Here is a 9,942-nt window from a genome sequence, read left to right as displayed (position 1 = left end):
CCTCCAGGCGGGTCAGCTGGGGCGCAGAACTGGCGGCTGTGCCACCCCTGGGTGGGTCCTTGCCGGACTCTTCCGCTTCCACCGGATCTCTAAGATGTACAATATGATGCAGCGGCCTGTTCCATGACTTTGAGTGTGCAGGCTCCCCCCAAACTTCCCGGGGACCCGCAGAGACTCACATGTCCCACTGTGCGGGTGCAAACACGGGGTGTCTGGCCGCTCTATACATTTACAAACTCCACGTGGGAAGGGAGATGCAAAAAGGATACTCCCACTTTGTATCCCAAGGCGCCACTCTTCCAGCATCTCTACAATTGAAGTCAAAGTTGAGCAGGGCTGGCTGACTTCAAGGGAGAAAAGAAGGCGCGGAAGGGAGGAGACGCGCTGCCTGGCTGGAGAGGCCGCGGAGGCAAGCGCCGAGCGGCCCTTTTGTCCTGTAGAGGGAGCTCCAGCCCCAAATTTCCCGGCTCCCTCCCCCGGCCCGCCCATCCCTGTCCGGCCTGGAGCCGGACTCCGGGTTGGACCCTTGCATCGGCCCGAACCGCAGCTCCCCCGCCTTCCCAGCGCAGGGACCTCAGAAAGCTGCCCTTCCAGGGCACTTTGGGGAAACCCACTGGGGTGCCAAGACGCACAGATGCCGCGCGGAACCGACCCCTCAACTCATAATGCGGGCTGGGCAGTGTCAACAAAGGGAAAGGCTGTGCACCCCTGGATTTCCTGCTCCTCCATACGCCCCCACTCACTGCCACCCCACATCCACATAAGGAGGTGTTTGGGGGTCCGTGTGGTTGGAAGGGGGTCTGACACGGAGCTTGCACAGACCCTTATACAAGACTGAGAAAGCCTCAGTTGTGTCTATGGAAGGATGGGGGGCAGGCTTCCAGATCCTTCTTGTGAGTCTTTCTGCTGTGTCATCAGACAAGGCCCCATGGCTCCGCGGTTGCTTCAGTGGAACTGGGAGCTGGGCCCAGTTTCCCAGCTCCTGGAGGGGAATCTTGCCCCGTTTCCCACCTGTCTCCTCTGCCCTTTCTCTCGATCGCCCGGGGTACTTCTCCAACCGCCTCTTCTCCAGCGGCGCCCCCAGCCTGGCCGCTTCGGCCTCTCCTCCGATTCTGCTGTCCCTGACTCGCCTGGCCTTCTTGTCTGCGGATTCCGGCGACTCTTCAAACATGGGCGTGGGGTGGAGGGTCAAACAAAACCAAACGCACCAAGCAGACCCCTCTCGGGGCAGACAGGCGGTTTATAGTCAAAGTGGCAACAGCTCATTTATTTAGCCAAAAATAGATACTTTCTTGTACAATTTGGTTCACACATATGTACATTTTTCTGTATATACAAAAAAAAAAAAAAGTCAGACGCGCTTATTCTCACTGAAACTCCACCCCCCAAAACCAACCGAACAAACAAACCTCACAAACTCAGCTAATGTGGGGAACAGAAGCCACTGGGGGGAGGACTAAGGGGGGGATTTGTTTTATTCCTTTTTTTTTTCTTTAATTTTCTTTTTAGGTATTCATACACCAACATGCTTACAAGTCATAACTATACAGAGCGATTTTTTTTTTTTACAATTATTACAACGATTTAAAAATTTCTTTTAAAAAAAGAACTAGGATGAGGAGAGAGCCGATAAGACCAGAGCGGCATCCAGGTGGTTCTGGGGCCTGCAAGAGAGAGGCGACCGTAGTAAAGAAAGAGATTTTTAGGGGGGACCGATGCACCCTAGGACTGGGAGACCCAACCCAGAGTGGGGGCCGGGGGGAAAGGAGACAGGCAGATCTCACTGTGAAATGAGGTCCAGCTGTGGACGCTGGTCTTCCAGTTTAACTATAATATTGGGCGGGAGGTGTCAGGACCCGAGATCTGGGGCTGGCAGGAGGTGGGCTTCACCGAAGCCTCGGTGTCTGGACTGGGACTGTCGGCGAGTCATCTCAGAGCCCGCGGGGAAGACGGAGTGTTTTGTCCCCTTGTAAAAGCGCTTCCTAGCTGCGTTCCCCCGGGGCGGGGTGCGGTGGAGGGACCTGAGACCTAGCTTCCTCCGCATTCCTTCCTTCCCCGGCCTGCCAGTCCCAACACCCCCACCCCAGTTCGCGGGTCTCTTACCGCCTGGGCACCGGCTGGAAAGCTGTCTTGAGTAACTTTTTCTCCACTTCCAAGGCACTACAGCGATCTACGGGAAGCGGGGAGAAAAAGGAGGGCCTTTAGCGCGCTCGGCGTCCCGGGCCGCGGGAGGCGGGCGCGGCGTGGTCAGCGCGCGGCGCCCGCGAGGGACCTGCCCGGGCGCGACCCCCAGACTCACCCCCTCCCTCCGAGTCCTGCGCGCCGCAGTCACCTGTTCCGCCCTCGGGCTCCGCCGGCCGAGCGAAGGCAGCGGCGGCGGCCGGGTGGCCCGCGGCTCCGGGAAGTCCCAGCAGGTGTGGAGGGCCCGAGCCCAGCAGGGAGAGCGGGTGCGGACGCGGGCCAGGCGGCGGGCCTGGGAACGGCCGGTTGGTCCAAGCGGGGAACTTGCCCAGCGGCGCCGAGACGAGTCTGTGAGCCGCCGCGGCGGCGGCCGGAGAAAGCTGCAGGGCCGAGGGCGCGACCGCTGCCCCGGGGGGAGAACCCCCCGCGCCCTGAGGCGAGCGGCGTGGGTTGTCCGGGCTTGTGGCCGTCTCAGCCAGGGACCAGATCTTGGGTTTTTGCAGGGCCGAGGCGGGCGCCGGCGCAGGAGCGCAGGGGTCCAGGCCCGCTGGGGGCGAGGGCGGAGATGGCGGAGCGGTGGCCACGGGCGGTGGCACTGGGGCCAGACTCAGGACGGGCAGCGGACGCTCCTCCAGGCCCTCGGAGCTGTCGTCCGAGTCGCTGTTCTTGGAGTCTGAGATGGGCTCCAGGCCGAGGTCGCCGTCCCTGTGCGACGCCCCTGTCAGGGCCAGCTCGGGTCCCGCGACCGCGCCGTCTAAGTTCTCCAAATCGATCTCCTCGTCTTCATCGTCGTCCGCCAGGCCCTCCTCCTCCCCCCCGAGCTCCTCCTCCTCCAGCTCCAGCTCGCGTTTGCTGTCTTCTTCATCCTCCTCCTCGTCTTCCTCCTCGCGCTCGCTCCCATAAGCGTTGCCCTCCTCGTCGCTGCGGCTGCGGGGCGCCCAGGTCATCTTGTTCTCCTTCTTGAGGCGCCGGCGCGCGTTGGCGAACCAGGTGGACACCTGGGTGAGGGTCATCTTGGTGATGATGGCCAGCATGATCTTCTCTCCCTTGGTGGGGTAGGGGTTCTTGCGGTGCTCGTTGAGCCAGGCCTTGAGCGTGCTAGTGCTCTCTCGGGTCGCGTTCTTGGGACGGGATGGGTCCCCGAACTGATACTGGCCATATGGGTAGAAGGCGGGGTGCGGGTGCGGAAACGCGGTGGCCGCGGCCGTGTGCTGCACCCCGGGGCTGTCCTTCAGCTCATACTGCGTGCCCTGTACGCACATGGAGAAGGAAGGGACACGCGCGGAGGGAGCGTGGATGAGCCCCGGCCGTCGCCGCCTCCACCCTCCCGGCTCAGGCCACGCTAGTCTACTCTCCGCGCGCACACCTCGTCCGGCGCCCCAGCTCTACCCTCCCTTCCGCGGCTCCCAGGGCACTTACCAGCTGAGGGAAGATGGGCAGCTCGGCGGCGTAGGGCAGGAAGGCGCCGTAGCCTTGGGCGGCTGCGGCTGCGGCTGCCGCCGCGGCATAGGGCGCCCCGTACACGGACGAGAGCACGTTGGACAGGGACCCCGAGGCAGCCAGCTCCGAGGCGCCGGCTCCCGGGCCGCCCCGGGCCCCAGCGCTGCCACCGCCGGCGGCGGCCCCCGGGCGCTCGGGTGGGTAGAGCGGGCGGATGTACTGGTATCCGAGCTGGGGGAAGGACATGGTGGCCCGCGGGGCACGGACAGAGAGGGGGCCCGGCCCCCCGGGGCCGCCCAGCTCAGCGCCGCCCGCGGGCTCCGGGGCGCATCGGGGGCTGGGCCCGGCTGCGGCCGCGCTGCCTTCCGCGCTGCGCTGCGCTCCGCGTTCGCCTATTGATCTGCTCCGGGGCGGCGGCGGCGGCGGCGGCGGCGAGGAGCCAGGTCAGGTCCGAACAGATTGGCGGAGATTCCCGGGGCTCCGGAATCTGATTGACATTTCTACGGGCCCGCAAGCCCCTCCTCTCTGCGCCGCGCTCCCTCCTCTCGGCCGCCCGAGCCGCCTCTGCCCGCGCCTGGCTCCTCGCTGCCCTCCTCTCCCCGAGCAGTGTCGCGCCTCGCTTCCTTCACCCTCCTCTAGTTTTCACTCCCCCTCCTCGCCCTTCCTCTCTCCTCCCCTTTCTGCGCTCCTCTTCCCCCCAGGATCGCTTCCGCTCCTTCGGGCTCTTTCGCGTTCCTGGACTACGGAACTCTCGTCTTTCCCTTTCTCACCGTTCCCGTCTCTCCCCTTTCTGTTCCCGTCACTCTTTCTTTTTAAAATCTATTTTCTCTGTCCACACACCACACTCCCCACACTCCCATCCCCCCGGCCTTTGAGCCCTGGGTTCAGGCGGCCTAAACTTGTGGACACTTGGGGTGCCTTGCGCGGGGGGTGGGGTGGGGGGAGGGCTGTGTGTGTGTCCGTATCTGTGTCTGTGTGTCCGTCCCCGCCCTCACCCCCTCCCTCGCCCTTCCCCAAATCTCGGGTCTGACGTCGCGCCCTCTTATTCGACTTTCCCTCGCGTCTCCTCCGCGAGTCGCCAATCGCCTGGGCGCCCTGCAGGCGAGGCCGCCCACCCCGCAGAGAAGGCGCGCGGGGCGGGGCGGGGGCGGGAGCCCCGGCGCAGCGAGTCCCTTCCCGCCCCCTCTGGCCCGGGGCGGAAGGGGGCGCGGGAGGCGCGGGGACCGGGGTTAGCACTGGGTCAGCTCACCCCTCTCGCTTCCCGCCTCTCGGTACCTCTCCCCCTGCCCCAGCGCGTGCGATCTGGGTCGGGACCAGACAGACCCTGGTCCGGGGCAGGCGCTGGGACTTTACTCTGCCCCGGCCCGCTTTCCAGCTCCCACCTCTAGACTCTTGGTCACTCTCCGCGGCTTAGGGAGGGAGTGGAAGAGGCGTGAGGGAAGTGGGGGCGTGTGCTCTAAGGGAGTCCTCAAGGACCGTCTCACTGCCCGGGGCGGGGCGGGGAGGCGAGGTAGCCCCCTTCCCAGAGGACTAAATCCTGCAATTAACCACGTTCACCCCGCGCCGATGTCAGGGTGCAGAATCCTTTCTTAGAAATGGCGTGTGTGTTGGGGGGGCGGTGCTGCAGAGTGGACACCCCAGGCATCCTGGGGAGCGATGTCAGGGAAACGGAGCCCGCCGGAGCCCCAGGCCGGCTTGGGGTGCGGGAGGAGCAGGGAGCCGGGTGGCGGAGGCTCCAGGAACTTTCAGGGAGCGCTTGGAGAAGTTAATATACTGGAATTTTCGGTCCGTAGAGATTCTTCGTTTCCCTCCCCCTTCTCCTGCTCCCGGGGTCTCCGCGCCAGCCTGTTTTCTTTCCGCAGAGATCTTCCCATCCGCGGGGGTGGGGATGGGAGGCAAGACTTTTAGTTTTACAGTAGGGTATTTCCTAAACCAAAGCTGAAATCCCAGAATCCGGGCGCCCACCTGCACAGGTTAGGGCGTGCAGCCGAGAGCAGGATTGAAATTCCTGGTATTGCGGCGACTCGGAGCTAAACGCTTTAGGCCGCTGCGGCGACCTACGCACAGACTAGGCCCGCAGCAGGAGCGCTCCGGGGACAACCCCCGGGCGGTGCCTGTCTTGGAGTTGCGGGTCCCGGCTCGGAGACGTAAAGTGGCTGCCTTGCTCTGATTGATAGAAGAATCTAATCCGAATTCTAGCAGAGCGGAGGAATCGGAGAATCTTGGCTCTAGCTGTCTCTGGTCTCAGCCACTCCAGGGAGCCCCGCTGGGAGTCCCGTGGACACCCAGTTTTGACCTCGCCTTTACTCCCCGCCTCTTTCTACCAGTCTTCGTGCAGGTCGGCGCCTCGAGTAGGCATGAAGGCCGAGAAAATTGGGTGGTGGTGGGGGCGGGTACAAGGGAAAGTTTTGGGGCAGCTAGGTTTGGGGTTTGATTGGGGAAAGTAACGTGCGGCCTTCTCAAACTGGATCAGACTGCTTCCCTAACCTCCTACTCACCTGCTTCTGCCTGGTGCCAGGTGTTGGCCTTAGCTGGAGTCTCCCCAGAAGAGGAGGTATCAGAGGAAGCTTTGAAATATTTCCCCGGCGCCTGATTTCGTTTTCAGTTAAACCTCTCAGTGGCATAGGGAATCACGGGCTCACCGACTCAAGAAAAATCTCAGGGTTACAAAATTGAGGGTAACGTTATTGCCTGGAGTGTTCCCTAAGTGGCTGACGCAGAGCCTCGACGGCCCTGAAAATCTAGAGTTTGCACAAGGTACTGGCACCAGACCCGCCCGGGGAGAGCCAAGAGCGAGATGCCGAAGTGGGGAAACTGGGGCAGCGCTGGGCCCCTGTTTAACGCGCAGCTCTTCGAGAAGAACAGAGAACAATGAGCCCAGGAGATGCTTCCTCCGCCCGCATTAACTCGCTATCGACCTGGCTGCGTTGGACTGCCAGAAGAGGGAAAGGGGCCAGGCAAGGGGCGAAGCTGTGCTCAATGAATTAGCCACGCCGGACCAGGGGACCCATGGCCCAGAAGACGAACCTCCAACCCAGATGAGGACCCAAGGACCTCGATTATTTAGATACCTCCAGGCACCCCAGGTCTTCAGCAGAACAGCCTCTCCGCTCCCCTAGTCTCCAGCGGAGACCCTAACCCGGGCGATCCGCGCCCCACCTCGGGACCCAGAGCCCTAGGCAGCCGAGCCCCGACGTGGCGCTAGCTCCCCAATGCCACCAGGCCAGTGGAATCCGGCTCTGAACTGAACTCACGGGTCCAAGGACAGCCGAGCCTTTTCCAGGGATTTTTAATCCAAGAGATGGGGTCAAAGTGACACGCGCACAGGGAGGAAAAGCAGGTGCACGGGAAGTTGATTTGGAAAAGTCGTGCGCGCAAAAACGCACACAAACCCTTCTCCACCATCTCGCTTTCTTCCAACGTTCCCAGAGCACAAAATGCTTCGGAGGCTTGCTGTAGACGCTCTCTCAAAGCGGCCGAGGGTGTGGGGAGTGATCAGGGGGCGTCCACAGCACTGGCTTAGCGCAGTCACTGCAGCGCTCCCGGGTCTCACACTTGGAGGTGCGGGCCCGACGTGTGCCCAGGGCCGGTGGCCCGCTTGGCTCAACGGCTGCGCCCGCGCACTGTACACGGGACTCCAGTCACCAGGCCCCCTTCTTGCCCCGTCCTCGCTCGGCCTCACGGCGCCCACGCGTCCCCATCGGGGGCGCCGCTGTAGCCCTAAGTTTCTCCGCCGAGGCCCATCTTCTATCCTTCCCTCCCAGGCCCGATGTCCCTGGGCTGCAGTGCGGACCCGCGATCCCTCTGCTTCCTGCAGACGCCGCGGCGCACGCTCCCACCGCTCCCTCCCCCCGCGCTCGGGTTACAGGTTAATGAAATGCTCGTTTTCCTCAGTCATTTGTTTTGTTTTCCTGCAAAGTTCTGATAAGTAGCTAACCAACGAAGCTTGTAATTACAATCTTACAGAAACCGGGCCGATCTGTATATAAATCTCACCATCCAATTACAAGATGTAATAATTTTGCACTCAAGCTGGTAATGAGGTCTAATACTCGTGCATGCGATAATCCCCTCTGGATGCTGGCTTGATCAGATGTTGGCTTTGTAATTAGACGGGCAGAAAATCATTATTTCATGTTCAAATAGAAAATGAGGTTGGTGGGAAGTTAATTTCTCTCCGCTCTGTGAAGCGTAGACAAGAATTTAATGATTTAATTACAGTTGTAAGCCCTTTCCATGAGACTTAAATTGAGCTGAGAATATTTTTTTCTTTCTCTCTCTTCTGCGTTCTCTCTCTCTCCGCTATTAGCAGCCGCGTGGACGCCCGAGTGCGTGGCCTGGTGTCCGCACCGGGAGGGGTTTGTATCAGGCTAAGAGTCCAGACCCCAGCATCCCTGGAGGCGCGGGGCGCGGCCTCCCGGGCCGCCCAGAAACGGACTGCCTCTTGCCGCCGGTTCTCAGGGCCTCGGACCCCTTCTCTGGGCCCAGAGAAGCGACTGGGAAACTTTGGAAGAAAGTTTGCCAACTTTGCTCTCGGCGAGGGAGAGGCCGGGCCAGCGACTGGCCGCTCCGGGCGGGGTGGGCCCCCTGCCAGGCCGGGGCACTCGGAGCTGGCCGGGCAGCCCGGGGAGCGGCGCGAGGCCGGCCGGCGGCGGGCCCCTCGCTTCCCCCAAGCCGCCCCCGCCCCTCCTCGGAATGGCCTGAGCCCCTGGGTCTCCAAGCAGCCGCGACGCGCAGCAGCACCCAGCGCTGCCAGGATTGGAAACCTGGCCCTCAGCGCGAGTGATGTTATTTCTTTTTACCTCTCCAGGATCATCTTTCCCACCTGACTCGAGCAGTTTCACTCCCTCCCCATCTTTTGTTTTTTCCTCTATCTGTCTTTCCCACTTTCTCTGTATATTCGAATATATATTCGATTTCTAGGTCATTGATTTTACTGCTCGTCCCCCAGTTCCCTCATTCGCTGTTATCTTTTTCTCCCCCGTCTGGACCACTTTTCGGTTCACTTTTCTCAGCTGTGCTCCCTCCCTCTTCCCTTCATTTGTGTCTCTTTTCCCCCTCTCTGACTCCGCGTCTCTCCCCCTCTTCCTCATTTCTCGTTCTTTCTTTCCTTTTTCCCGTCCCTCTCGTTCCTCCTAATCTGTTTCCTTCCTCGATTTCTTGGTCTGTCTCTCTGCGTGTATGTTCTCTGCTCTTCCTCTCCAGCATTCGTCCCCTCCCCCCGTGGATCTGCCTTGCCGGCGGCGCCCCCTCCTCATCCATCTTGGGAGATGAATATGTCGCTTTATTAGATGCCGAGGCCAGGGCTGGGTGGCGGGGCTCGGCCAGCCTAGCGCATTTTCTTCATGCATATTGACGAGATGGTAATGAGCGCGTTTGCATTGTTGAGTGGAGATGCTGCGTTTCCTGCCGCAGTTCGGAGCCGGCGAGGGTGTCGCGGGCCCAAGAGTGACCGCAGTGGGCACCTGGCCTGACGGCCGCTGCTGGCCCCCAGCGGGTTCACGGTGCTCGGGGCCGGGGGAAGGAAGTGACCTCGGCGCGAGGGCCCGGGAGGGCCGCCACCTCCTTGGGCTCCTCCACAAAGGCTGTCTGCTCTCCCCTCATTAAAGCCTCGTTATGGGAACCCCCGCCTGGCTCGCGACGGTTCTTTCGGCGCCCCCAGTCCAGGGGCCTCGGACCCCCCTCTCCTGTTGTTTTGAGGCCTGGGATGGAGCGCCACCAGGAAATTAGTGCCTGACAACAACCGTCTAATGGCAATAAATTGTTTGCGATTCCGAGTGACACGTCGCGGGATCAAACACAGCCGCATTGTGTACGGTGCCGGCTCGCTCCTCGTTAATCTTGCAGCGCGCAGTGGCCGCGCTTGGTCAGGGAAGGTTGCGCTCAGACCCTTGGCTGTCCGCTCCGCCGGCTCTCAGCTTACCTGGAGGACCAGTCTTTCTAGAGGGTGCTTGCCCTTTCCCGAGAAGGTCTGCAAAGCTCAGGACCCGGACCCAGGCTCGCCTCTCCAAGAGGTGGTTTCTGAACGTCAGGATCTCCAAAAGCACAAACTCTGAATTGAGCTAAGACTGAACCGAGAGACTCCTTGCTGGAAATTCAGAAGAGTGTGAAGCCCCCGTTCTAGACACAGTGGAGTGGGGGTTCTTTGGACATTAGACTTTTGCATTAATCACCCCCCCCCCACCATTCTCTTCCAACTTCATACTGGGAAAGTTGAGAGCTTTTGGTTTATAAGCAAAAAAAGTCAATATTTGGCCTTGTCTGGAATTGTGTTGGATCTTGTCCCCCAAACTTAAAGCCCTCCACTACCACCTCTACTAT

General features: G+C 61.2%; 1 protein-coding gene across 3 annotated transcripts; it reads right to left on the bottom strand.

Moving 5' to 3' along the window:
• Positions 1 to 522: 522 nt before the first annotated feature.
• On the bottom strand, positions 523 to 4,517 carry IRX3 (iroquois homeobox 3). Of its 3 annotated transcripts, none has more exons than XM_055412755.2 (4): positions 3,601 to 4,514; positions 2,300 to 3,431; positions 2,104 to 2,170; positions 523 to 1,664 (listed from the first exon to the last, which is right to left on the bottom strand). In XM_055412755.2, the coding sequence occupies exons 1-4, from the start codon at positions 3,865 to 3,867 to the stop codon at positions 1,610 to 1,612; spliced, it is 1,521 nt and encodes a 506-aa protein (XP_055268730.1). In that variant the 5' UTR covers positions 3,868 to 4,514; the 3' UTR covers positions 523 to 1,609. The 3 variants fall into 3 exon arrangements, with proteins under 3 accessions (XP_055268730.1, XP_055268731.1, XP_088686324.1); XM_055412756.2 differs by having other exon boundaries at positions 534 to 1,664; positions 2,333 to 3,431; positions 3,601 to 4,508; XM_088830198.1 differs by lacking the exon at positions 523 to 1,664 and adding an exon at positions 1,673 to 1,915 and having other exon boundaries at positions 3,601 to 4,517.
• Between the last annotated feature and the right edge of the window lie 5,425 nt (positions 4,518 to 9,942).

This window comes from Moschus berezovskii, chromosome 22 (genome assembly GCF_049115385.1).
Source record: "Moschus berezovskii isolate FMDL1 chromosome 22, NW_MosBer_1.0, whole genome shotgun sequence".
In the NCBI taxonomy this organism is placed as follows: domain Eukaryota; kingdom Metazoa; phylum Chordata; class Mammalia; order Artiodactyla; family Moschidae; genus Moschus; species Moschus berezovskii.
The sequence above is the reverse complement of the archived record's forward strand: the minus strand, read 5'-3'. Positions and strand labels throughout refer to the sequence as shown.